The sequence below is a fragment of the Podarcis raffonei genome, chromosome 15, assembly GCF_027172205.1.
Source record: "Podarcis raffonei isolate rPodRaf1 chromosome 15, rPodRaf1.pri, whole genome shotgun sequence".
NCBI classification, from domain to species: Eukaryota; Metazoa; Chordata; class Lepidosauria; order Squamata; family Lacertidae; genus Podarcis; species Podarcis raffonei.
In genome coordinates, this window is record NC_070616.1 from 8,707,069 (window position 1) to 8,733,578 (window position 26,510).

Genomic DNA, 26,510 nt, shown 5'->3' on the forward strand with positions numbered 1-26,510 from the left:
ATCTCCACTAAAGCTTCCATGACAGATGGCCATCCAGCCTCTGCTTAAAACCCTCCAAGGAAGGAGAGACCACAAACTCCCATAAATAGGATGTGGGGTTTTTTTGGCGGGGGGCGGGAGTCAGTGTCTCTGAATTTTTTTCTGAAAAAATGTTCTGCTTCTGCAAATCTCAAGTCTGCTGATCCATTCCTTTTGTGGACCGGTGGCGTAGTTTTGGCTGTCTGGTGAATGGCGGTTGCAGCCAGAATGCTGGGAAAAGAAGGAATAAATAATCAAACAGGCAAACCTGGCTGGGGCTCCCCACGCACATTTGGCTTGGCCAAAGATCCAGAGACAATAATGTTTTCCAAAGCAAGCGAAGGGGGTGGGGTGGCAGCTTTGCAACGCTGCCATCACGCTTCTTCTTCTTCCTGCAGAGGTTCTTGCCTGTTCAGTGTGCTCCTTCGTTTTCCTTCCCTCCTCTGCCTTAAGCCAATTGCTTGCAAATAATTCTTCTTTCAATTTGCTTTCTGTCCAGCTGTGCTGGGAGGCATCTTTTTCCCCCAGTGGTGCTTGCTGCAGAATGTCAGTGCAAACAAAAACGAAACCCTCGGTGCCTTCCTGCACGGCCTCCTGTTCGATTTGCTCTGATCCTGCACTCATTTGGCTTTGTTCTAAGACAGGCGTGAAAGGTCACTGCGAGACATCTTTAGGGGATGCTTGCAGGGTGGAGATTTATTTGTTTGTTTTTGTGCTGCTGCTGTCGAAAAACAGCCAAAAGCACAGGGTTAGAGCACTGCTTTCTTTAATCGACTGACACAGCAACGCCCAGCAAAAAACAGCGAGGGCCATGGGATTGTCACTTAGACTGAACATTAAAGCAGGCTTGCATGTTGGACAGAAACAGGTATAAAAGCTCCCTCGAGACAGCTGCTTGTTTTAGGAGGATTGGAGGGGTGATTTGGAGCAGAGGAAAATTAGCAGTTTTCCATCTGCTACTTTTTCTCTTTTCCTAATTAACTGCTCCCCCTTAAGAGGACTTAGTGGCAAGAGCTCACCACTCTGTCATCTGGCAGAAATAAAGGATCGGCAGAGACACCCATTGGCATGAGGGGGGCACCAGAGGGCAGCCTGGCAATGGCCCCTTCGACATTGGCCTGGGGAAAATCAGTCCCCAAGACCCTGGAGGATCTTTGCCAGTCAAAGCGGTTAATACCAGGATAAAATCATAGAATCGTTGAGTTGGAAGGGACCCCAGCGGTCATCTTGTCCAACCCTCTGCAATGCCATTGGGATAGATGGCCAATACATTCCTCTCATTCATAGAGTCAGTGGGAACATAGGACAGAGAACTCAGCCTTCTACTGAATCAGAACATCTATCTCACTCTTGTCTGCACTGACTGGCAGCCGCTCTGCAGGGTCTAGGTCACCCTACCAGGAGATACTGTTGAGGACTGATCCTTGGATTATTATTTTTTGCATGGAATAGCAGGTTGTAGACTTGTGGAATTGTAGAGTTGGAAGGGACCATGAGGGTCATTTAGTCCAACCCCCTGCAGTGCAGGCATCTTTTCCCCGACGTGGGGCTTGAACCCACAACCCACAATGCTCTACCAACCGAGCTTTCTCAGGCCCGCCTGATGCTCCACCACCGAGTGAGCTGGGGCATCCCCTGTCATGAAGGAATCAGGTACCAGGTTGTGGGGAAAGATACTCACTCTGCCAGAGGCCCTGGAAGCCTGTGGTCTGTTTAGGCGAAACTTGCCTAGACAAACAGCCCAACCTGTTGCCAGACTCTCTAAGGTTCTCCTCTGCGTCTTTATGACCCATTGAGTGTCACTTTCCATGCATAAACTTCTTTATTTCTTCCTGTTCAGGTGAAGCAGATCATGGAAGAAGCCGTCACCCGGAAGTTTGTGCATGAAGACAGCAGCCACGTCATTGCATTGTGCGGTAAGTGAATAATTGTCGTGTTACGGTGCACAAAACCGTTGTGTTATCATTGCTTCATGCAGCAAGTGACAAATCGTTGCTTCGTCGCTGTATTATGTGGTAAGTAACAAAATTGCTGGAGCTCCAAGCTGGTGTAAACTAGGGTGTCCTTTGTAATTTTACTACAATGCACTGTGTGTGTGTGTGTGTGTGTGTGTGTGTGTGTGTGCGCGCTGCAACAGCTTTGCAGCCCAACAGAACCACAAGTTCTGTGCCTGGAATGCATGTTGCAAATCATGACTACATTAGCCACAGTTGAATATACTGGCTTTAATCAGATTGTAGAGTTTAGAGAGCCAGGAACTTTATTGCTGAGCTGTTGTTAGGAGACAAAGCAGATGTTCTGCCACTGTGCTATGGCCCCTCCCTGATCACCAGCCATTTTGAACCAGTGGGCACAGAATACCCTGTGTGCCCCTCCGCAGGAGGGAGGCAGCGCAAGGCCTTTGCAGTGGTGGCTCCCCACTTGTGGAATGTCCTCCCTGTGGAGACTCACCTGGAACCCTCTCAGTTTAGTTTAAGGCACTCTTGGCCCTTAGTTTGAAGGGTTTTTAAGTATTTCTGACCTCTTTTGGTGGGGCAGGATCTGCTGGCGCTGTCTTCTATTTGTATGGAAGCATGTGTTTTGTTTTTTAGGTTTTAGTATTTTTGTTGTGTTAGCAGGTCACTTTTCAGTCATTTTTAGGAGCAAAGTGACTAATCAAGTAACATATTAATAACAATAACTCCCCTAGAAAGTACAGGCACTCTACTAACCCTTAAGATATTTGAAGATGGTCATTGCATGTCTCCACCTCGTTGGTTTCCCCTTCTGCTTCCTGAAAGACCTCTAGGTTCAGTTTCTGATCTCTTTCGTTGAGAGGATCGTGGATATATAGCATGGCACTTGATGGATAAAGTTTCCATTTGGGACAAACCTCTTTCACATGGTCCTTCTATGTAGTACATTCCCTCCTACTCAAGTATTTGAGTGGATCATTTTATGTTTTGCTTCAGCGCTGTGCGGAGGCGAGTGCTGTTCCATTTGATTGACACCCGCTGTTCAACACTAGTGGTTTTTGATTGATTCCCCACTTTAAGGAAATGAAATAAGATCTCCCTGCTAGGCCTCTTTACTGGCACAGAGGCTGGTTTATTTTTGTCCGTTTTTTTGCGGAGTTGTGGCTTGTGCTTCAAGTGACAGTTTTATTGGCAACCTTTTTTCATTTCGCTTTTTGTTAACAACACCTGAAACATTAGTTGCTTGGCAGCCCTTCCCAGCTAGGAAAAGGGTTGTATTGCAATCTGCCTCCCCAGTACCCCAGGAATGTCTTTTTGCAGTCTCTTGAGAGATGGGAAGTGTTTGCAAAGTTTATGCAGAGCATCCCCAGCAGGTCGGATGGTTGTGCTGAAGGGCGGCGAGGCGCAGCGCATGGTTAACCTATGGAACTCTCTGCCACAAGAGGCAAGGATGGCTATCTACTTGGATGGATTTAACAGAGGATTGGACAAATCTATGGAGGGCAAGGTTATCAAGGGCTGCTCACCACGATGACTATGTTCTAACTTGAATGCCAGCAGCAGTCTGTGTGTGGTTTGGGAGCTGCACGGCCAGGGAAAAACAATGCTATTCAGGGTTGTAAAGACTGCAGAGAGAATAATTGGGTGCACTCTTCCCACCTTAGATCAAATCTATGCTGCCAGGTGCCATAAGAAAGCGGCAGAGAAAGCGCAGGATAGTACGCACCCCGGAAATGATTTCTTTCAGCTTCTGCCTTCTGGAAGAAGGTATAGGGTTATAAAGGCCAGGACTAGCCGCCTGAGAAACAGCTTCTACGCAAATACAATTCTGGTTCTAAACGCAGCATAAGGGGTCTCTATAGTATAGTGCATTTTAAAATGGGGTTTCAGAGTTTTTAGGGGTTTCTGAATGTTTTATGTAGTTTTGTAGTAGTTTTATGCAGTTTTTCAATTTCATTGTTCTGCATGGGACAATGACAATAAAGATATTGTATCATATATTTCGTAATGCTGCTGAATGCCAGCAGCTGGAAACTGCAGGAAGGGAAAGTGCAGGTTTTGTATTCAGGTTGTGCTTGGGGTTGTCCCACAGGCATCTGGTTGGCCACTGTGAGAACAGGATGCTGGAGTAGATGAGCCACTTGCATGATCCAGCAGGGCTCTTCTTAACGTCATTCAAATTATTACATTATTCAAATTGTCAGGAAGGTGTTTAATTGTGTTTTTATATTTTGTTGGGAGCTGCCCAGATCAGCTGGGTCAGCCCAGTCAGATGAGTGGGGTCAGTGTTCGAAATTAGCCGGGCGCAAGGTGCATTTTGCTCTGGACTATTGGCCACTTGTGACAAAGTGATCTGGTCTGTTTGTTGTAGCATGTTGCCCCCTTTTTTCCTTTTTTACATTTTTCAATTAGATGTATACTAAAAGAGTAAAAACTGAAATGCAGCATAATCATACATCAACACATTATTCTAGAAAACATTATTATACCAATGTACTTAATTATCACAGCAGTGACTATTTAATAATCTTAGGGTAAATATCAATAATGTCAGTGATCAATTATGAACCTGCCTATTGTGTTCAGTTGCAATCTCTCCCCGTCCCAGCTTTATTCTTTAAATTCACAGCATTTCATTGCAGATTTCCCTAATATACTCCGCTCAATATAGACATTTTTGCAACCAATTCCCCCTAATAGGATGCATTTTTGTACGTCATTTTCACTAATACGTGCATTTTAATGCGTTCTTGTGAACACCTTTACCCTGCTATATGCATTCCTTAGCTGGAGAACTGCATTGCAGAAAAGCAATTCACCCACCCAGGTCTTGGTTACACAAGCCAGTTCAGTTCCCTCATCCATGATCACATCATAGATAAGGCTGCTTCTTACTCCTGCACTGACCTGCCATTGAACAGCGCAACCAGGTTAGGAGCCTCTGTAGCCAGGCAGCCAATTCTCTGCTGGATAGGATCAGTCGAGGGGAATAGCCTGAATCAACAATTAAATGGCTTTGTCTACTTGCAAATCAATCGGGTCTCTCTTGATTTAAAACCAAGCCTGATAAGCACTTTTTAAAAAAGTCAAATAAGCCTGAGCTTTGCAGACAGATTGATTCTGTGCACAGTTCCACATTCCACACACTTGCAGAGTATTGTGGTCGATAGACAGCCCTGGTAATGAGCGACGCTGTGCTTCCTGAGGCCCAAAAATCGATGCAACACCCTGATCTCTTGTCTGTCTTGTAGGAGATGGAGTCAAGCAGCCTTCAGGGCATTCATTGCCTGCGGTCACTGAGCCTGGGAGCTGTCTGCATCAAATGCATCTGTCTGGAAAGTGGGGGTGCGGCTTTGAGGCTTAAATGCAGGCCACCCCAGTCAAACTTAATGCAGCTTTCTGGACAGTGTTAGAAACTCAGATATAGTATAAGCTAATCACTAAATTCCTGCCAACCTAGCAGTTCGAAAGCATGTCAAAGTGAAGTAGATAAATAGGTACTGCTCTGGCGGGAAGGTAAACGGCGTTTCCGTGCGCTGCTCTAGTTCACCAGAAGCGAATTAGTCATGCTGGCCACATGACCTGGATGCTGTACGCTGGCTCCCTTGGCCAATAAAGTGAGATGAGCGCCGCAACCCCAGGGTTGGTCACGACTGGACCCAATGGTCAGGGGTCCCTTTACCTTTAATCACCAAATGGGACCTTAAACCTAGGTTATGGTCACCACAACAGAGTGTCTAGGCGTCCTTTTTTATACATGGCAATTTATTATTATTATTCATTTCATTTCTATATCTCTATCTTTTAAAGGGGGGAAATCTCAAAATGGTTTCCAAGACTTTAAAACATCAAATAAAACAATCCAGAATAAAACAAATTCAAGCTTCAAGGAAAATATTTCAGATCCTTCTCTAAGTGACATTTTGCTTTCTCCATGCTTGTTTACCTACTTAATTTATAGAGCTGCCCCATAGCAGAAGTGCTCTAGGGAGCCAGTGTGGTGTAGAGGTTAGAGTGTCAGACCAGGACTTGGGAGATCAGGGTTCAAATCCCCCCTCAGTCCTGAAGCTCCCTGGGTGACCTTGGAGTCATTCACAGCCCCTTAGCCTACCTCGCAGGGCCGTTGTAGGGAACTGACCAAGGAGGGAGGTGAACCGGGTACAGTCATACCTCATGTTACATTTGCTTCATGTTATGTTTTTTCAGGTTGCGTCCTGCGGCGACCCAGAAGTACCGGAAAGAGTTACTTCTGGGTTTCACCGCTCGCGCATGCACACAAGCGCTAAATCACACTTCGCGCATGTGCACAAGTGCCAGGTCGCACCGCGCACCTGCGCAGATACGGCACTTCACGTTGTGGGTTTTTCACATTGCGAATGGGCCTCTGGAATGGATCCCATTTGCAACCAGAGGTACCACTGTACTCCTTGGAGAAAAAGTCGGGATATACAGTGGTACCTCAGGTTATAGACGCTTCAGGTTACATACGCTTCAGGTTACAGACTCCGCTAACCCAGAAATAGTACCTCGGGTTAAGAACTTTGCTTCAGGATGAGAACAGAAATCGTGCTCCGGCGGTGCAGTGGCAGCAGGAGGCCCCATTAGCTAAAGTGGTGCTTCAGGTTAAGAACAGTTTCAGGTTAAGAACAGACCTCCAGAACGAATTAAGTTCTTAACCCGAGGTACCACTGTAAATGCAATAAATAAGCACTTCTGCTTACCTGCTTAAGAAAACCGGAGGGGCCAGCCAGATGGAGACGAGAGACACCAACTTGGTGGTCGCCCTTGGACTGACGCCAATCGCAAAAGGCACCTGGGGAATTTCTAACGCTGTTTCTGGATGCTGTGAAGCCAAGCCGGCTCACCTGTCCACCTCTCTGAGAATCACTTCCTCTTCTGTGATGCTTATGTGAAGGAGAGCAAGAAAGCACTTGGGGAAGGGACCTTAGCTCACTGGTTTGCATTTAGATGCTGGGAGCAGCCCCTGCCTGCAACCCTTTAGGGCTGCTGCCATTCACTGTAGACCTGTGGTTCTCAAACTTTTATCTCTCGGCCACCCTTTCAGAGTAAAAATTTGCTTGGCCCACACCCAATTCTTTATTGATTAAGAAATAGGTTGGAAAATGCAAAGAAACAAATTCTAGCAGTGCTTGATTCGTAACACAGAACACGACTGCTTTATAATATGATCGTGAGGCATCCAGAAAGTATACTGTAAAACAATGCAGCTGCATAAGAACATGACTCAATACCCCCCCCTCAATATAATGATAAAGGAGCCTCTTGGAAACTAAGTGAGAGGCACGAGCTTGCTTTCACCGGGATTCCAAAGGCAGATCTGTATATCGACGCTGCCCCGGCACCCAGGAAGCCCCAATAAAGAATGGGAGAATGAACCCCCACTGACTGGCATTGAGGCTGGCAAAACCTCAGACCCAATCAAGAGAGCCCAAACTGTTGGGTAAGGAGAAGTGTGCTTGCAGGCGAGTGACTCACCCTCTTGTGTGGGGCGGCTTTCAAAAATAGAACGGGAACGAGCCTCGCAACAAGCTGGATGAGAGGGGAGATAAGCAGATATAGATAATATGAGAACGTAAGAAGGAGCCTGCTGGTCCTATCTCGTCCGGCGTTCTGTTCTCACCATGGCCGGTCAGATGCAGGTGCAAAACCTGCAAGCGAGACCCAAGCGCAAGAGCGTTCTCCCCCTCCGTGGTTTCCAGCAAGGGGTATTCAGAAGCATGATCGCCTCCAACTGTGGGAGCAGAGCACAGCCATCATGTCCAGAAGTCTTTTGTAGCCATGAATGTGTCTCATCCTCTAGGCTGGTAGCCCTCACTGCTTCCTGTGGCGGTGAGTTCCGTAGTTTCACTATGCACCACATGGAGAAATGCTGCATTTTATCTGCCCGGCATCTTCCATCATTCAGCTTCATTCAGATGCCCACTAGTGTTACGAGAGAGGGAGAAAAACATTTCTCTATCCACCTCTTCCACGCCAGGCTTAATTTTATAAACTTCTATTATGTCGCCTCTTACTGGTGTTTTCTCTAAACTAAAAAGTCCCGGATGCTGCAACCTTTCTTTATAGAGGAATTGCCCCATCCCCTCAATCAGTTTGCTTGCCCTTTTCTGAAACCTTTTCCAACTCCTTTTTGAGGTGGGGCGACCAGAACCCTATACAGTACTCCCAAGTGCAGTTCGCACCGTAGATTTCTATAATAGCATTACAATACTGGCAGTTTTTATTTTCAATTCCAATGATCCTGAGCATGGAATTTGCCTATTCGTACACACACACAATTCATAATCTGCCCCGCCCCTCCAATCAAGGCCATTTTTCCAAACCTGTTGAAAAGGCTTGGCAGTTCTCCTTTCAATTAGCCAAGGTGTGATCACAACAGCCAACCTCACCTCCGTTGCTTAAAAACACTAATTACAGGCACCCTCTCACATTCCGTGCGGGGAAGTGGATTCCTTCCCAAGCCTCACTAGGAGACCTTAGCAACTGCTAGCAGCTGGCGAGCGATTAACTTGCACTATCATATCTATCAACACATATCCAGAGGCAGATACTAAACAGAAGCAAAGCAGTATCGGATTCATCTGTGATGCAGTGGGGGAAGCCAGAGGTGGAGACTGAGCCAGAAGCAGGCAGACTTTGCCTCACTGCAAGAGTTTGCCACTGCTTCCTATCTCTGCCCCTCCCTCTCACAGAGGTGTTCAAGCAGAGGCAGAAGAGGAGGCGATGGAGGGAGAAAGAGCAGATAGCAGGCCTGGAAGGGATGGAAGAGGGAGGTTCTTACCCTGTAATTCTCAAATATTGGAAAGGACTGCAAGGGAATCTGCAAGTAGGAATCTTTTGCCCAGCGTCGGACTCAAACCCATGACCCTGAGGTTAAGAGTCTCGTGCTGCTACCGACTGAACTGTACCGAGATGCCAGAGAGGGGGAGGCTCCCCTCCCTCTTATGGAGTACAGAGCCTCATCATTGGGCTGGGAGGAGCACCTAGGCCTGCCAGAAGGAGAAGGGGTGGCAGCAGAGCTGGTGGCAGAAAGACAGGACACAGTCTTGTAGCCATGAACCAGGGGCCACCTTTGTAGCTGGGATCAGACACACCTGCCCAGCAGGTACGTGGTGGAGCCGTAGGGGGAGAGAGTCCCTTGAGTGAGTCTACTGCCTCTTCTTTTAAAGCTCTGTGGGAGGGATGTGTCCTCTGTTGGGACATCTGTATAGCTTCCGTTCAGTTCTTTTTTTTTTTTTAAAAAAAGGTTTTTTATTCAAAATTAAAACAAGACATATTATCCAAAAACATATCACCCTTGTTCCCCCCCCTATTTTTCCTCCCTCCCCCCACCCTCCCACACAAAACCCACCCACCCCCACCCCCTGACATCCCTCACTTCCAGTCTTTGGTTTCTCTGAGACTGCTGTTTTCTGCATGTTACAAAGTTGTATAGATCCTCAAACCATTTAGCTGATTATTATCAATAAAAGGTTTGTGAATGTTTATTCAAAACCTGCCAAGGAGTCCAGTTCACTTTGTTGCGTCTTCAGATACTTTGTAAAGGGTTTCCACTCATCTCACAGTTACCCTTGTCCCGTAGCTTGTATGTCAGTTTTGCCAGTTCTGCATAGTCCGTCAATTTTTCTTGCCATGATTCTTCAGTTGGGGTTTCTTCAGTCTGCTTCCGTTCAGTTCTAAAGCTCTTGCCTTGCTCCTGTTCCTTGGGGTCCTGTTTTCTGGACCTTGCCCTTGCAGCTGAGCCTGAGCTACTCTCAGCCTGAATAAAGACCTCTTCCTTGCTTTTCAAGGAACAGCTGCTGCCTTTGCGTTTTGGGGTTGGAGCTTGACAGCTTCCCTCCATCAGTTTTATGAATGAAGTCTGGGAGCATCGTAAAGGCTAGCAGATTCCCAGCCCACTTTCTCCAATCTGTCTGTAAGCCCCTGAAGCTTGTGCCGCAATAAATCTGAGCCGTTTTCCCCTGTGCTGTGAGAATCTTGTTTGGCAGTCAAGAATAACCCTGGAGGCCTGAGAGCAGTGACTGGTATCAGGGGCCTTTGGAAGGGAAGCAACCGCATTGTCTCCTGGAGCTGTCCGTGGTGCTGATCTGGTGCTTTTCCAGTTAAGCTCCAGGATCCTTCAGGCTTTAGAGAACACCCTTCCTCTCCTTTCATTTAGCAGAGCTTTGGCTCATTTGATATTTACCCAGTGAGGGCTTTTGAGTGGAATATGACTAATAGGTTCTGTTCTTTGTGCGTGCGTGTAATATTCTGATCTTGTTCTTTTTGTAGTTGCTGGTAGCCTTGGGTGCTCTTTGAATGGAAAGTCAGGTTAAAAACCCTAAATAAATAATATCCAACTAGGAAGAGAGTTGGCTGGCTCAAAACATCACAAGCTGCCAAGGCCTTTGTTCCAAACAATACACAAAAGTTATTTTCTCAGTCCTTCCCATAAGCCCAGGTTGGTGATATGGGCAGGGCAGCTGTGCACTTGGTCAACGCAGAGAGCAGGGCCTTTCCCTTACTGTGATCCACACTTTGCCTTCTCTGGCTCAAAGGTCCACCTCTGGAACCCTCTCCTAAGGACTCTGGGCTACTGAACACAAAGTTGCAGGCCTGGGATTCGGAGACAACTGCCCTCTTCCCTTCCATTGTTGTCTAGGAGGTGCTCTCGGGGGCCAGGGTCTCGCTCCAAAGAGGTGAAAGCCTTTCAACAAAAGCATTTATCCAAGAGAGTAGGGTTCCAGGTGCAGCATAGTCTGAACTAGTCAGGGTCGTAGAATTGTAGAGTACGAGGGCCGTCTAGTCCAACCCCCCTTCAATGCAGGGGTCATTTGCTCAACATGGGGCTCCAACTCACGACCCTGAGGTTAAGAGCCTCATGCTCTACCGGCAGAGCTATCCCAGTCCATCTCAAGCACAGAGAATCAATCTAGCTTCCAAACATAATCCAGGAGCAATCAGGAAACAGCCCAGAGTCGATATCACAAGGAAGGGGGATTAGAAATGGGAGCTCAGCCCCAAAGTACAAGGCGCCGGGGGCCTGTGTGGTTTCTGGAAGGCTTAATAGGGAGACCTTCTATATAGTGGCTTCCAAGTCCACGCCCTAACCCTAGCTGCTGGTAGTGTTGCTGCCCTGGGCTCCACTGGAGGAATATGTGAGCACATAAGTCTATTCAATAATTAGCAACTGGTCAAGTTCTTGGGATTCTTTACTCATGAGCTGACAATCATTACTCCTGAGTTGTGAGATGACTCTGGACCTATAGATGAATGTAAGAAGAGCCCTGGTGGATCAGGCCCATCTAGTCTAGCCATCCTGTGCTCACAGTGGTCACCCAGATGCCCCAACCTGGAAGCCCCAAGGCAGGAGCTGAGCACAAGAGCTCTCTCTTCCCACTTGCGACCCCCAACAAACCGTTTCCAGAGGCATAATGTCCCCGACAGTGAAGTTCTTCCTCGGCTTGGACCTTTCAATGCTCAAGGAACAAGAGTTGGCTGCCCATCCCCAGACAGCTCCAAGGATTTCCCAGCAGGTCACCCACCAGAGGGTATCTCTGGCACCAGTTCCAGGAGACCCTTGCCTGCTCCTCTGGGTCCTCCACCTGTGGACTGTCTCATCCGTCCTTTGAGGACTCGGTGTCTGGCGCTGGGTCAGAGCTGAGCATGACATCCTCTCCTCCCTGACTCTTAACGCCACCATCTGACAAGCATGTTCCACCAATGTGCAACACTGGAAGGCTTTGCTGGTGCGAGCTTGGAGAATCCGGCGGCGAATTTCCTCCCTCTGTTCTGTGTGACCTTTTTCTTTTTCTCAAGCTCTCTGCCAGCTGCTGCTGTGCAGTGGAACAATTGGACTGATCTGTCCATTGCAGCGTGAAGAGGCACATGCTACTTCACTTGCAGCTGTTACGCCCTTTAAGGGGGCGATGTGGCCATGGGGTCAGGATATGCTCCGCTTCTGTGTCCCATCTTGTAGAGCCAACAGAAACACTGCTGTCGTCATTAGATGACCAAGCCTTTGGCAATATCTTTACTGCCGGCACAGGGTAAATTCTTTGAATCGCACAGTCCATTAAGTGCTATTAATAGCCATTGATGGTACAATATAATGGCAGCACGTTGCTTATTACCAGCAGGGACCAGGAAACTGCGTACGACCTCTGTGTTTCCGTGTGGGTTGTGGAGAAGCTGCACAGGACCTTCTCTGTAGTGGCAGACGTAAGCTGTGGATGTCCCAGCAACCATCTCCAGTCTGGAAACGGCTCGCTGATATGCTCAGAAAAGGCGTTGCTTGAAAACTCATGCCACAGGGAAGGTTAGTGTAGATCAGAGGTAGGGAACCTGTGGCCCTCCAGATATTGTGGGCCTCTGAATCCCACCATCCCTGATGTGAGGAGCAGGTCAACAATAAATCACATGGCATAAGTGAAGTTAACCCTTCAAACAAGGTCTGCTCAGGAGGTCATGCCTAGTGAGCACAGCAACTCAACCCGGTTGATCTTGCCTCTGTGAGGCAGTTGTGGGGACAGAAGGTCACTGCCTTTCCCCAGTTGCCTAAGCCTCTTCCTCTCCCAGGTCCTTCCTCAGCAATCTGAGACCACATCATGTCTGTCTTTGCTCCTCCCTCTTCACGCCTCTTCTGGTTCTGGGAGACCAGCAGGAGAGGGACACACCCTGGCCTCTTCACCAGCCTGACTCATCTCTGCCTCTTGCCCTCCCTTCTCTCTGGCTTCTGTCTCTGCTTCTGATTCGTGACTTCTCTCTGCCACAGACTTCCTGCTCACTAAACTCTGTTGCCTTCTCCCTCTGACCATTGATTGTCATCCCACCACCACTCCCCGGGCTCTGAGTCTTCTTCCCCTGGGGGTTCCCCAGCCTCCCACCACTCCTCTGCATCTGGCCAGTCCATGACACCTGGTCATTGGTCATGATGGCTAGGACTGATGGGAATTAGTGGCCATCAAGTTCTGGAGAGGTGCAGGTTCCACACCCTTTGTGTATGGACCCGTCTTCTTCAACCTAGTTCTCTCCAGATGTTTTGGACCATGGCTGCCATCAGCTCCAGCTAGCATGACCCATGACCAGGGGGTGTTGAAGGCCTACAATATCTGGGGGGCCACAGGCTCCCCACCTCTGATCTACACCAACCCTTCCCAGTGGCTATGTTTCCATCAAACTCAAAGTTATGCTGCCATTCTCACTGGAGCTGAAGGGAATCGTTTCCATTCTCCACCAGTACGGCTGATGGCCAGGGATAATGGGAACTGTAGTTCATTAGCATCTGAGGAGGCCAGAGGTTTCCCACGTCTGCTTTGCCGCAGGGAGTTAAAAAGGGGGCATTTACGTCTCCAGTGTTAAATATATTTGCATAGGCCCTGTTTTGTCAGTTCAGCGTGGGCTTGTGACATATCTGGAGGCGGCAGAGGGGGCTCTGAACTGCCGCCGTAATTGCTCTGCGCGGCTGACACCCAGGTCTCTGGCAGCCTCTGCCTTTCAAATTCCCCTTTTCACAAAGTGGATATCAGCCTTTCTAAACCATACACGCATTTCTCTCTCTCTCTCCCTGCCTGAAAGCAAAAGCCTATTACCGGCAATTAAACCGAATGTAATTTTCAAACGCAGAAGACAACCGTGGACAAATTGAAAAGCCCACATTCTGTTGAGAAGGCTTATCTCCAGAATTGGCTTTGGCGATTAAAAAAAACACAAAATCCAGAGGGAAATGTATTGCGAGGGAAAGGGAAGGAATTCTTTCCCAGTGTGCCTATGAGAAGGAGAGAGAACTTTTATTTAAAAAAGTTTTTTTTAAAAAAATAAGCTGTGTAGGCTTGTTTCCCCACTTCCTGAAATGTGTAAGAATTCACACACACAAACATACAATTTTTTATTTTTTATTGCTTATTTGTTTGCATCATTTCATTTGAACTGATCAGCCTCCTGCAATCATAATCGGAGGCCTTTCTTCATGTGCCTCCTCTGTGAAAAGTCTGGAGAACGGACATTGTTATTGTTTTTGTTTGTTATTGTTTGTTCCTCTGGTATGTCTCTTTTGTGTTTTCCTCTTGTAAACAGCCCTGCGGTCCTCGGATGAAGGGTGGTATAGAAACTGAATAAATAAAAGTTTAAAATAAAATATCCGTTTGCCGGGGGTAGCATAATGCAGTTAATTGGGCCTGGTGGGGTGGAAGGCAGGGAGCCCAACAGTAGGTGGCGCCAGAGGTAATGACAGCAGTGGTTGTGGACACTCACTGGGACTCTGGGGTAGAAGGGAGCCCAGACCGTGGCTGGAGCCAGAGCCAATGGCGGGCAGATCCTGCTCATTCTCATCCCCATCCTCTTCCCTGTGGACTTCTACGAGGGAAACTTTGCTAGGAGGTGGAAGCTGAGAGGAAGGGGTTTGCATGGAACCTTGCCAGACAGAGCAAGATTTAACTCCTGCGCCACTTACCAGCCGATGAGCGAGGGTTAACTCCTGCAGAATGGGCTGCCTGCACCAGTCCCCGGGGAACTGGCCTGCACAGGCAGTGCAGGATTGAACCCCACCTGCTCCCCATCAGCCGATGCCTCAGCTGTTGACCCAGGGGTTCTGGTTTCAGGGAAATGGATTTCTGGGCCAAACCTCTGCTCAAAAGCCATCAATTGGTTGTCTGAAGCAGCTCCCCTTGGCAGCTGGTTTGAGGCGTCACAAAAGGCCAGCAATTTTTTACCTCCTCAATTTATTAGTATTCTCTCTCTCTCTCTCTCTCTTTCTCTCTCTCTCTCTCTCTCATCAGCAAGGATTGGGAGAGTTGCTTGCAAGGTTTTCTGCCTTGGTTTGCAAAAAAGCTTGACCCCCACCCTGGGGTGCTATGCACATTGTGCTGGATTGGGGGGCGGCTCTGTTTGTCTTGGAGTGGCGGCCTGTTGCTTTGAATGCACCACATTTTGCCAGGTCCTGCAGAGCACATCTGGAAATTGTTTCCCCTCCCCCTGCGGTTTTGTTGCCATAGTAGCGGCTGTTGGTGCTCCTGATGTTTTAAAATACCTCTCGCCACCTGAGGACGTGGTTGTTTCCCTCTGTTGTGTTCTTCTGCCAAGGAGCAGATTATTGGTTAATTGTTCTTTGTGTATCAACAAACCGTTTTTTTCTGAGCTGACTAATAGGATCGTGGCGCTAATGGTAATGAGACAATTAGTGCAATCATCTCTCTGACCCGCCTCCTCCACTCTGGTATTAAACGAGCTTCCCTTTTTCATGGGGGGGGTGTGTGAATTTTTTTTAATGGAGCTTGTGTTCCAAGAAGACCCAATATGTGAAAAGGGGCAGGTGTAATTCTCAAAGTTTGGCAACATGCTTTATTCAGTTTCTGGGGTGAAAAGCAGTTCTGCGCAGGCCATTTGAATGGCGTGTTCTTAGTAGTGATGGAAGGATCTGTCAACTTTGGTTCTCTCAATTTGTCATTGTTCACATTTTGCAGGAATCTGTTATTTAAAAATACCGTATTTTTGGCTCTATAAGACTCACTTTTTCCCTCCTAAAAAGTAAGGGGAAATGTGTGTGTGTCTTATGGAGCGAATGCAGGCTGCACAGCTATCACAGAAGCCAGAACAGCAAGAGGGATTGCTGCTTTCGCTGCGCAGCGACCCCTCTTGCTGTTCTGGCTTCTGAGATTCAGAATATTTTTTTTCTTGTTTTCCTCCTCCAAAAACTAGGTGCGTCTTATGGTCTGGTGCGTCTTATAGAGCAAAAAATACGGTAAATAAATCCTGAAAGGTCACCAGCATTTTAGTGCAAATTTCTCCTAGCAGAGGCATTTTTATATCCAGTTTTGACTAATGTACACATTTTTGCAAGCCAGTTTCCCTAGCAGTATGTATTTTTGCATGTTATTTTCACAAATATCTTCATTTCCATGCACACTTTCCCCAAATAACGTGCCATTTCGTGAACATAGGTTGCTTGGAGACCTGCGCCACAAAATTCAGAAAAGAGTGAAATTTGAAGGATAGCTGTTTCATTGTGCATATTGTTCCAGAGGGCCCATTTTACCTCTTCAGCTTTTGATACCTGCTCCACCCAGTCTGCTCCCTCTTCTCCCTCTGACCACTTATCTTCATCCCCCACCAATTCCCTGGCTCTGAGCCTTCTTCCCCTGGGGGTTCACTTGGGGGTTCCCCAGCTGATGCCCCCCCCCCACTTTTCTGCATCCAGCCAGTCCATGACAGGCCCTTTCTCGTTTCAACTCAGTTTCCGAATCTGGCGGGGTTTGTGTGTTTAAGAGCAACCAGCTGGCTTCCCTTGCTACACGACTGGGAGTTTGTGTGTGCGTGTTTTCCATGGTTTGTTTTTACCTCAGGTAACCCGTCCCCGCCAAGGAATCATTTTAGGATCAAGAGATGCACAGGGAACTTGTATACAGGTGTATCGTTCTTAAAAATACACAAGGAGCTATGAAGATGGCTAGGATGGTGAATGTAGCATTAAAGATTCAGCTGTGCTTGCTCTACGGCGCTGATCACTCCATCAAGGTTTAGGACAGGGGTAGGCAACCTAAGGCCCGTGGGCCGGATGCGGCCCAATCGCCTTCTCAATCCGGCTGCGGATGGTCCGGGAATCAGCGTGTTTTTACATGAGGAGAATATGTCCTTTTTATTTAAAATGCCTCTCTGGGTTATTTGTGGGGCCTGCCTGGTGTTTTTACATGAGTAGAATGTGTGTTTTTATTTAAAATGCATCTCTGGGTTATTTATGGGGCATAGGAATTTGTTCATCCCCCCCCCAAAAAAAATATAGTCTGGCCCACCACATGCTCTGGGGGATGTTGGACTGACCCATGGCTGAAAAAGGTTGCTGACCCCTGGTTTAGGAGATCATTGAAGTCCAAGTCACAGGGTATATATCTTTAAAACTTCACTGATCGCTCAATACACACACACACACACACACACACACACACACACACACACACTGGTACCTTGGGTTGATAACTTAATTCGTTCTGGAGGTCTGTTCTTAACCTGAAACTGTTCTTAACCTGAAGCACCACTTTAGCTGATGGGGCCTCCCGCTGTTGCTGCGCCGCCGGAGCACAATTTCTGTTCCCATCCTGAAGCAAAGTTCTTAACTCGAGGTACTATTTCTGGGTTAGCGGAGTCTGTAACCTGAAGTGTATGTAACCCGAGGTACCACTGTATATAATCCCCAAACCTAATATTTTCCTGTGGTGTAGCCCCTGGCTATTGTTTTCATGTTTAGCTCATCGTAGAAGTATGCGAAGGCAATATATTCTCATTAGGAGACCCTGCCAAATGCATTCGCAGTTTTGCCCTAGCAAAATTGCAGAGAAAGGAAGAGACAAGTATTTATGAAAGGGGCAGTGACATGCCTGGTGTGGCCTGCTTCTGCATGCTGATACTTTGAGCTGATAAGCGAAAGGCTGATCGTCCGGCGATACTTCAGTCCATCGCATGCTCCTCAGAACCGGGGGAGGGGGGGAGCGAATTCCAGGTCTCCAAGTTTTTATATCAGGTGGTAACACCGGATTGGCACACTAGTATCACCTAACCAACTCCCTTTGTTAGGAGGGTTCTGGGATGTTGTGCTGTACCTCCTTTCTCTAGCCAGCAGGGGCCCAGGTAAGCACTATTTTATTTATTTATGTTACGGTAATAAAGCATTGTTCTTCATTCAAGGATTTATCCGGTGTTTTCCAGGGCCTTCAAAGCACTTCGGCACGCATTATCTTGGTAATTTGTTTACAGCAGCTCTGCAAAAGTGGCTCGGTATTTATTGTACCCGTTTTACAGATTGGAGGGAGGGAAGTGGAGATGGCAGCCTAGAAGGAAAGCAGCCTGCTTAAAGCTGCCTCCAGAATTTGTGACAAGCCAGGGGCTTTCATTTGGTGTGCATTTCAAGTCTCTTTGCAAAGCAACGAGGGGCGGATTTGCGGGGGCAAATCAGGTGTCTCAGCGAAGCCTACAAGGAGGTTGTGAAGTTAGCAGCCCTCTCACTAACCTGAGGAATATTCTGGCAAACATGGGGTATTGAAATGAAAAGACAGCGGCTGTTATTTTGATTTCATTTACTGCATTTACATTCCACCTGTTTCTCTAAGAAGCTATAAGGAAACATGGATTTGTAGAATTGGAAGGGTCCCTGAGGGTCATCTAGTCGAACCCCCACCCCCTGCAATGCAGGAATCTGAACTAAAGCATCCATGACAGATGGCCATGACTTAAGGTGGCGTACATGGTTCTCCCCCATTTAATTCCCCACAATTACCCTGTGAGGTAGGTTATGCTGAGAGGCAGTGACTGGCCTAAGCATCATGGCTTAGGGGGGATTTGAACCCTGGTCTCTCAGGTCCTAGTATGGCACTCTAATCACTGTACCACACTGGGTCTGTTGTTAATTATTATATTTAATGTAATAGTACAGCATTTAATTTATCAGATATTTCTTGTTTTGTAGACAAAGGCCATTGCAATGTAGTTCTCTAACAAGCCAGACTGGGCAATCCTCATAATTAATTTTTAGGAAGAATCTAAAAACATTCCTGTTTTGGTGGCTGAGAATTCTGTTCCTGGCAAACCTAAAAAGATTACCTGTAGAAACACACAGACACACACACATACACACACACAGCTGTGCCCCTGCTCATTCTGCTTACCAACCCCCTGCGATCTCGCTATTGACCCCCAGAGCTTCCCCTTCCCACCCCATGCAGAACTACTAAGTTCCGTTTTAGTGGCCCCTTGGGTTTATCTTGATGCAAATCCTGGATTGTGATGTGGTACTACAAATCCTCCAATAGGGGCAGCGCGACGACAGCCTTACATTTCTATGTATATAGGAAGATATATATATGATGCAGTTACATAAGAGTTAACTGTGAAGATTAAGGTTGTCATGTCTGCTGATCTGATGTCTGCCAAGGCTGCTTTTGTGAATCTTCTACTGAAGGCAGAGAGAAATTGTGCTGGGGAGATAATTAGATTTTTTCCCCTTTCTGTCTTACAAATGCAATTAGGAGCCTCTGGCTGCCTGATATCTGAAGCTGGAGACCTCTGTGTTTGCATTACTCTCCCCCACGCTATCCCCAGGGTCTTGAGGTCCAGCTATGGTCCGAGAAGTCAAACAATGGACTTTAAAACATTGCAGGAAAAGAGCAACAAATCGGGCGGGGAGGAGAGAATCACAAAGCATTCCTGAAAATAACGAGCAGTGCTACTCTCTAGTTTTCTCTCTGGGAGCAAACATTGGCAGGAGTGGCTCAGAACATAACAGAATTGTCCATACACCCGAGTCACCACCCTTGTAGAAAAAAACAATTTCTGCTGGTTTCCCCTTTTTAAGCGAAAGTACCAAGAATAGCCACTGGTCCCATCACCTCCTGGCAAATAGAAGGGGAAGAAATGGGGCAGTGAGAGATTTTACTTTCTTGGGCTCCATGATCACTGCAGATGGTGACAGCAGTCACGAAATTAAAAGACGCCTGCTCCTTGGGAGAAAGGCGATGGCAAACCTAGACAGCATCTTAAAAAGCAGAGACATCACCTTGCCAACAAAGGTCTGTATAGTTAAAGCTATGGTTTTCCCAGTAGTGATGTATGGAAGTAAGAGCTGGACCATCAAGAAGGCTGATCGCTGAAGAATTGATGCTTTTGAATTATGGTGCTGGAGGAGACTCTTGAGAGTCCCATGGACTGCAAGAAGACCAAACGTATCCATTCTGAAGGAAATCAGCCCTGAGTGCTCACTGGAAGGACAGATCCTGAAGCTGCAGCTCCAATACTTTGGCCACCTCATGAGAAGAGAAGACTCCCTGGAAAAGACCCTGATGTTGGGAAAGATGGAGGGCACAAGGAGAAGGGGACGACAGAGGACGAGGTGGTTGGACAGTGTTCTCGAAGCTACCAGCATGAGTCTGACCAAACTGTGGGAGGCAGTGGAAGACAGGAGTGCCTGGCGTGCTCTGGTCCATGGGGTCACGAAGAGTCGGACATGACTAAACGACTAAACAACAACAAACCAAGAGGGTTTGGAAATGGCAGCTTCTTGAATGTGGTGGAAAACTTAGCAGGGGTGGGCATCCCTTTCTTAAGATAAGCATTTTGCAAATCTGGAAGACAGCCGGAGAAGCCAGAAGTCCCGTTATCTTACCTTTGTATTTGTGATGAGGAGGAAAATTCCTCCCAAATAAGCTCCTCTGCAGAACAGAATAATGGGGTGGGGTGGGGCTCTACGTCTTCCTAGCTCTGTGTAAATAATTTTATTTATTTAATGTTCCTGTATGCTCCCTTTTTTTTTTTGTCACAAGAGACCCCAGTGCAGTTTTACATGAAAATAAATAAGTCACATCATTGCAAATCAGAGAACGCAGTGGAGAGTGTAGTGGAATATAAGCAGCAGTGCTATAAAGCAAATAAACAAGACAGTACTATAAAGCTATAAATCAGCACCATAAAACGAAACAGACTTGAGGCTCCAAAATTGGTCCATCCAGAAACCACCAAAAGTGAGGGGGAAATAGAGAATATGAACAGGGAACTCCTGACAAATGTGTGGCCATCTCTGTCCTCCTGAAGGAAGGAACGTTTCAAAACTGGGGGCAGCGCAATGTAGTTTTATTTTTATTTATTCCAGCAATTTGTAAACCACTTAATCACAGTCTTCTCTGAGGGGTGTATAGGATCAGTGTATTGGATTTGAATGTATCCCAAATACCAGGCTGATGTCCTTTGCTTGATAGGGACATATGGCTGGTCAGAGACAAAGTGCAATCTTCACCAGGGTGGAATCTAGACACATATTAAAAAAAACCCTGTGAAAATGCTTTTTAAAAACACGTTTTAAATTTTTTTATGCTTTGACCCATATATTTCTGTATTGTCCCTATGCCAATAAAGGTATTTGATTGATAGTTCTTCTTGACCCCAAATCAACTTTAAATGTTTCCAGCACAAAAGACCCCAGATTTATTTGCCTGTAGTTTGGCAGACATTATCCACTTAGAGGGGCTAGCATTCCTGCAATTTTCATCTACTTCTGCCAAAAGAGGAAAAAAGCTGTAGCCATTAAAAAATATTATTATTTGCCAATAACAAATGTGGGAGCTTTTGGGGTGACGGACTCAGATCTGGATAGGAGAGCCTGTGATGCTCCTCAGATGAAGGCGGGGTGTTTGCCGAAGTGCTGAATAAAATATAGTCTGGATAAAATAAAGTCTGGATAAAATATTGCGGACAGTGCGCACCCCTAAAATGTGGTATCTCCCAGTTGGAACATGCTGAGCTATTATCTCAGGATGGAAGGTGCCAAAGGCAGGGGAAGCTCTGTTCAGAGAGTCAAGATCTAGGAACTCCTGGATTCAGGGCTCTGGGAAGGGGGCGATGACATGCTTTTCAGAAATATTCTTGCAAGGAAACAGAAGCATGCCGTAGGCCAGCTCTGGGCTGTCGTAGTTGAAATGATTTCCAGAAGCAATAAGGGAAAAGCAAGCACGATTGCGGCAGGAAAAGTCCAATTAAGTCTTCTTTGCTGCATAATTGTCACCTGGAGTTAAATTATAGAGGAAGAACCCTCCTGACTGAGTCTAGGTTTTTATTACTTTGCTTCACTTTTCTGTTTTGATGCATGTGGTGCTATCTCAGCCGACGGGCAGCTTCGCAGCTGACGTACGATTTCATTAGTTCCCTCTCCCATCTCCACGGGTGTTGTGCTGACTCTAGGCTGATTCCACGGCCGCTCGCTTTCCTTAATGTTCGGCATTAGTTAGGCTGGGATAGCAGGATGGTCCTGTTGAGACCAGGGATGTAATATACTCCCAGACACCCTTCCCTTTCTTGCCCCTTAATCAAGTCAGCCGACTGAGGATCCAGGATTGCTCTCCAGTGTTAAACAGCTTTTCCTTAAGAGCAGAGCCCTGCCAGGGCAGACCAGTGGCCCATCTGGTCCAGCATTCTTACAGTGGCCAACCAGATGCTTCAATGGGAAGCCCACAAGCAGAGCATCAGGACAACAGCACTCTGTCTCCCTGCAATTCCCAGCAAGTGATATTCAGAAACATTAGTGCCACCAACAATGGATGGAGATCGTAGCCATGGGCTGGCAGCCACCAAGAGCCTTATGACCATAGCTGTCAACTTACAGATTTGAAAATAAGGGACCAGCAGCCTCAAAAATAAGGGATCAGCAGCCAAAATAAGGGATTTTGCTATTGTAAAGAGTTGCATACATTGGTAGGATTGACAGATGCTGTCAATCCGGCATGAGGCGGGTGCAGTGTGGCGGCGGCTGAGGCCGCCTCCTCAACTACCACCACCGCTGCTGCCTCCAGGCTCGCGGGCGGCGTGGGCGAGAGTCTCTCTCCCTCTCCCCCTCTCGTGGGGGGTGGGAAGGGCCAATGGAACTCCTTGCGCCAGGACGGCGGCACCAGCGCGCGCTCTCTTGCGGCGGAGGACCCTGAGCCGCTGCTTCCCTCCCGAGCCGGGCGAGTATGAAACCCGGGAAATTTAAGGGACAGCAGCGGGGCATGGCGCCTGAATAAGGGAGTTTCCCGCTAAATAAGGAATGGTTGACAGCTATGCTTATGACCAGAACAGGATGGAGGTGTCAGAAAAATGGAGTCTTCTGCAGAAAGGCATGGACAGTGAACAAGGAGTATTGGCCAGTGAGTGAACAAGAAGGACATAGCCCATCCTCAACTGTTGTTGTTGTTTTTACCTCCAGAGTTCTCCAAGTGTCACAGACTGGTTGGATGCAGAGAAATGGTGGGAGGCAGGTGGTGGGGAATGTCCTATGGGATGAAGGCACAGAGCCAGGGGATTGGTGGCAGGATGATGTTCAGCGGTCAGAGGGAGAAGCCTGGGAGGAGGAGGTGACAGAAACAGGAGAGGCAACAGGGTTTAGTGAGCAGGAAGAGGCTGGGGCAGAGAGCAGTCCAGACTCAGAGGCAGAAGAAGAGGAAGGCCCAAAGAGATGAGTCCAGCTGGTGAACAGGCATGGGTGTCTCCCCCACCCGCTGTGAGAAGCACCTCACTCTCCTGGTCTCCCAGAACCAGGAGAGGCATGAAGAGGGCAGAGGAGAAGTTAGCTTCATGAAGGCGCAGTCTCAGATTGCTTGGAGGAAACCCTGGAGAGGAGGGGACTTAGGCAGCTGTGGGGAGGTGGGGGACCTTCAGTCTCAGCAACTATTTCAAGGGGGCAAGACCTGCCGGAGATGAGTTGCTGTGCTCCTGTGCAGAACCTGTTTTTGCTAATTGAGAGTGGATTCCAACCTGCTCAGCACTCTCCTGTCTCCAGGGCTCCAGGTCTCTCCCAACCCTACTTGGAGATGCCAGGGATTGGACCCTGCTTTGCGTTGGTGACAGCGTGCACCTCCAGACTATCAGGTGCTTTCTGGGAGGGATCCAAGCCCATACTGGAGCTTAAGGTTGGTTATTTCAAAGGAGATTAAAGGGCTACAGTGCAGCAGACGTGCCTTGAAAACACTCACCCAACAAAACAGATGTTTTGCAGTTTGGAAAGTGACAGTGAAAGGCACAGAGAAGTGTGGGGAGAATGAACGACCAACGGGAAGATGTGCAAACACCCTGAAGCAAATCAGGATGGATGCTGAGTGAGCAGGTGCTCTGTAGGGTCCCAGAGACCTCCCTCCGTGGATCCAGCCCTTTCAACAGTTCTAATTTACTGAGCGGACAATCTGCCTGTCCTGCTTTCTCCCCACTTTTAATTTTGTTGGAGCTGATAGTCTTCTGTGCCCCCAGCTCATGATAGAAGCCAAAGACAAGCAATCGTGCCTAGGCTGTGTGTGGGAAGCCCGGAAGGTGAAAAAGCCATATGTCCTGTCTCTCCCGCCCACACAGGCACTGGCTGCAATCTGGAGCCTGCCTCGCAGACACAGAAGCCATCTCCAGGCAGGGTATGTGTGTCCCTGAAATGGAATTAACATGCATGCAGATTGGCTGTTCCCTGGCAGCAAATGAAGGTGTTTTAAGGATGCTCAGACAGGGGCGGACTCGGTTGAGAGCTTACGGCGACGTAAGACGGGTCAGCAGTACGGACAGGGGAGAGTTTTGATTCAGTGCACCTGGAAAAGCGAACCCACTGAAAACACAGTTCCTGAAGCAATTGCCATGATGTCAGACGTCTCGTTTTCCCAACATGGGAGAATGACGTATTGTCCGGGCTTCCAAAGCATCGTACAGGCCCCTGACAACCAGCTGATCAGGTGACTGCAAACCTCCTTTGGCTCAGCTGAATATTTGTCTGCCCCCCCACCCGATGTCATAAACGAGGGAGAGAGGAAAAGAAGAAAAAGTGGGAGGGAATTGGCTCCAGCAGAGCCTGTGGGCCAGATCTTGCAAACAATTCCAAGCACAGAACACAAATGTTCCGAGTGTTTGTTCTCTTTTGGCAGCCACTAAAGGTACCTTTTTCATGGGCTGCAAGAGTGGATAAGAGTTGCAGCAAGATTTATGTTCCTTCCAGTATTGCAATACTAGCCTTTTGGCCACCAATGTAGAGTCCACTTAACTTTGCCCCTTCGTCAAGGCCCAGGTCATTGGGATGTTACTGTGTATATAGCATGGCATCATGGACTGGCTAGAGGCCCAAAGCGAAGAAGGCTCAGAGCCAGGGGATTGGTGGCGGGACGACGATCAGTGGTCCGAAGGAGAAGAGGGAGCAGACTGCGAGGAGGAAGTATCAGCAGTAGGAGAGGTGACAGGGTTTAGGATCATAGAATTTAAGAGTTGGGAGGGACCATGAGGGTCATCTATTCCGCCCTCCTGCAATGCAGGTAACTTTTTGCTTGAACCCACAACCCTGAGATTAAGGGTCTCTTGCTTTCATGAGCAGGAAGAGGCTATGTCAGAGAGCAGTCCAGAATCAGAGGCAGAAGCGGAGAGGGTGAGGTCAAGAGGCAGAGATGAGGCAGACTGCAACAGGAGCCAGGAGCTCTCCTGCTGCTGTTGTGACCAGCTCCCTTTCCCTCTGGTCTCCCAGACCCTGCAAAGGTATGAAGAGGGCAGAGCAAAGAGAGACAAGACAACGGAGCCTCAGATTGCTTGGGAAGGAACTGGGTAGGAGGAGCCTTAGAGAGCAGTGGGAAGGCGGGGATTTTCAGTCCTCGTGACTGCCTCATTGGGACAGTTCCCTGCTGAGAAGAGTTGCTGTGATCACTAGGCCCACGCTGTTTTCTTTCTTTGAATAAAGAGTTCACTCAGTGTTTTATTGCTGAGCTATGCATGATTCCGGCTTCTGACACATGAGTATCTCACCGCTTTAGGGATTTTCCAAGGCGGTGACTTTCATCTAGAAAGGTGCCACTCTAGGGAATGGCCAGATTGTATGTTTCAGTACTGCCCCAGGCATACCACAGTGCCAGAAGGTGTCCAGGGATGCCACATGCTTTAAAGGTGTTGTGTGTATGCAGCCTGAATCTCTGGGAGTAAATTTGGACAGTAATGTCGGCACCAGGAGGGCCTCACTCGGGGAAGCATTCCATGATTTGGGGTGGGTGGGTGGAGGTCACCACCGAAAAGACCCTCCTCCCATCTAACCCAGTTAGCTCCATATGGTTAAGACTGGGGAGCTGAGACTGGCAGGGTAAGAAAAGCAGGAAGTTCTCCCCACTGGTGTAAGGACCTCTCTAGAATTTGGGGGGGGGGCATGTGTATTCAGTAACATGCCATTGATGCTATAATGGTCGCTTAGTGGTGGATCTCTACTGGATTTATACTGCCCTGTCCGCACGTCATTCCGCTTGTCCTGTGAGTCTTCCCCATTATTGCCACCTGGAGGGGCGCTCTTCCTAGAATCATAGAATTGTTGGAAGGGAACCCGAGGGTCATCTAGTCCAACCCGCCGCAGCGCAGGGAATCTCAGCTTAAAGCACCCATAACAGATGGCCATCCAGCCTCTGCTTAAAAACCTCCAAAGGAAGGAGAGTCCGCAACAAAAGTGGGACAGAACACAAAACTCCGCAATGTTTTGCGGTATGAAAAGTTACCGGATTTCAGCAGGAAGCTGCAGGGCACGTTCCAATTAGACACGACGCAGGGTGCAAAACCTTTTTAAGTGCAAACAGGAGGGAAAGTGGTGTTTTAACCAACCCCAATACAACCATGAGCACAATTTTTCACGAACGCAGAATGAAAACAGAGCCTGTGGAGTCATGCTTCATTTTCTCAGAGCCTTTGGTGCTTATCGATGGAGCCCTGTAAGTCGCAGAAAGATTCCCCCCCCCTCAAAAAAGACGCAGAGTTTCCTCTCCCTCACTCCCCTTACATGTTTCAATGAAGTGTGTGATTTATCTCCAGCCATGCCTGGGTGTGAATGCAAAGGCTTGGTATTTTTCCACTGCTGTGCTACGAATGTTCCGAGTTTGGGTCTGAGATGTTCAGCCTTTTTTCCTTTAAAAAAAAGCAAAATGAAGCTTATCTTCCTAATGGATAATGCTTTTCTCCCCCACCCTCCTCCTCCTTTTTTTTTTCCTTCAAGGCTGCAAAATGCGAGTTTCTTTCCCCAGAGGTTGCTCCCAGTAATTGACA

The 26,510-nt window shown here is 47.9% G+C and overlaps 1 protein-coding gene across 11 annotated transcripts in view; it reads left to right on the forward strand.

Moving 5' to 3' along the window:
- Nucleotides 1-26,510, forward strand: part of SGSM2 (small G protein signaling modulator 2) — an 89,578-nt gene that overhangs the window by 16,412 nt on the left and 46,656 nt on the right. For all 11 annotated transcript variants that reach the window (XM_053367180.1, XM_053367187.1, XM_053367183.1 and 8 more), the window contains exon 2: nucleotides 1,859-1,934. In XM_053367180.1, the coding sequence (XP_053223155.1) occupies nucleotides 1,859-1,934 (76 nt within the window). The remainder of the gene's footprint in view (nucleotides 1-1,858; nucleotides 1,935-26,510) is intronic.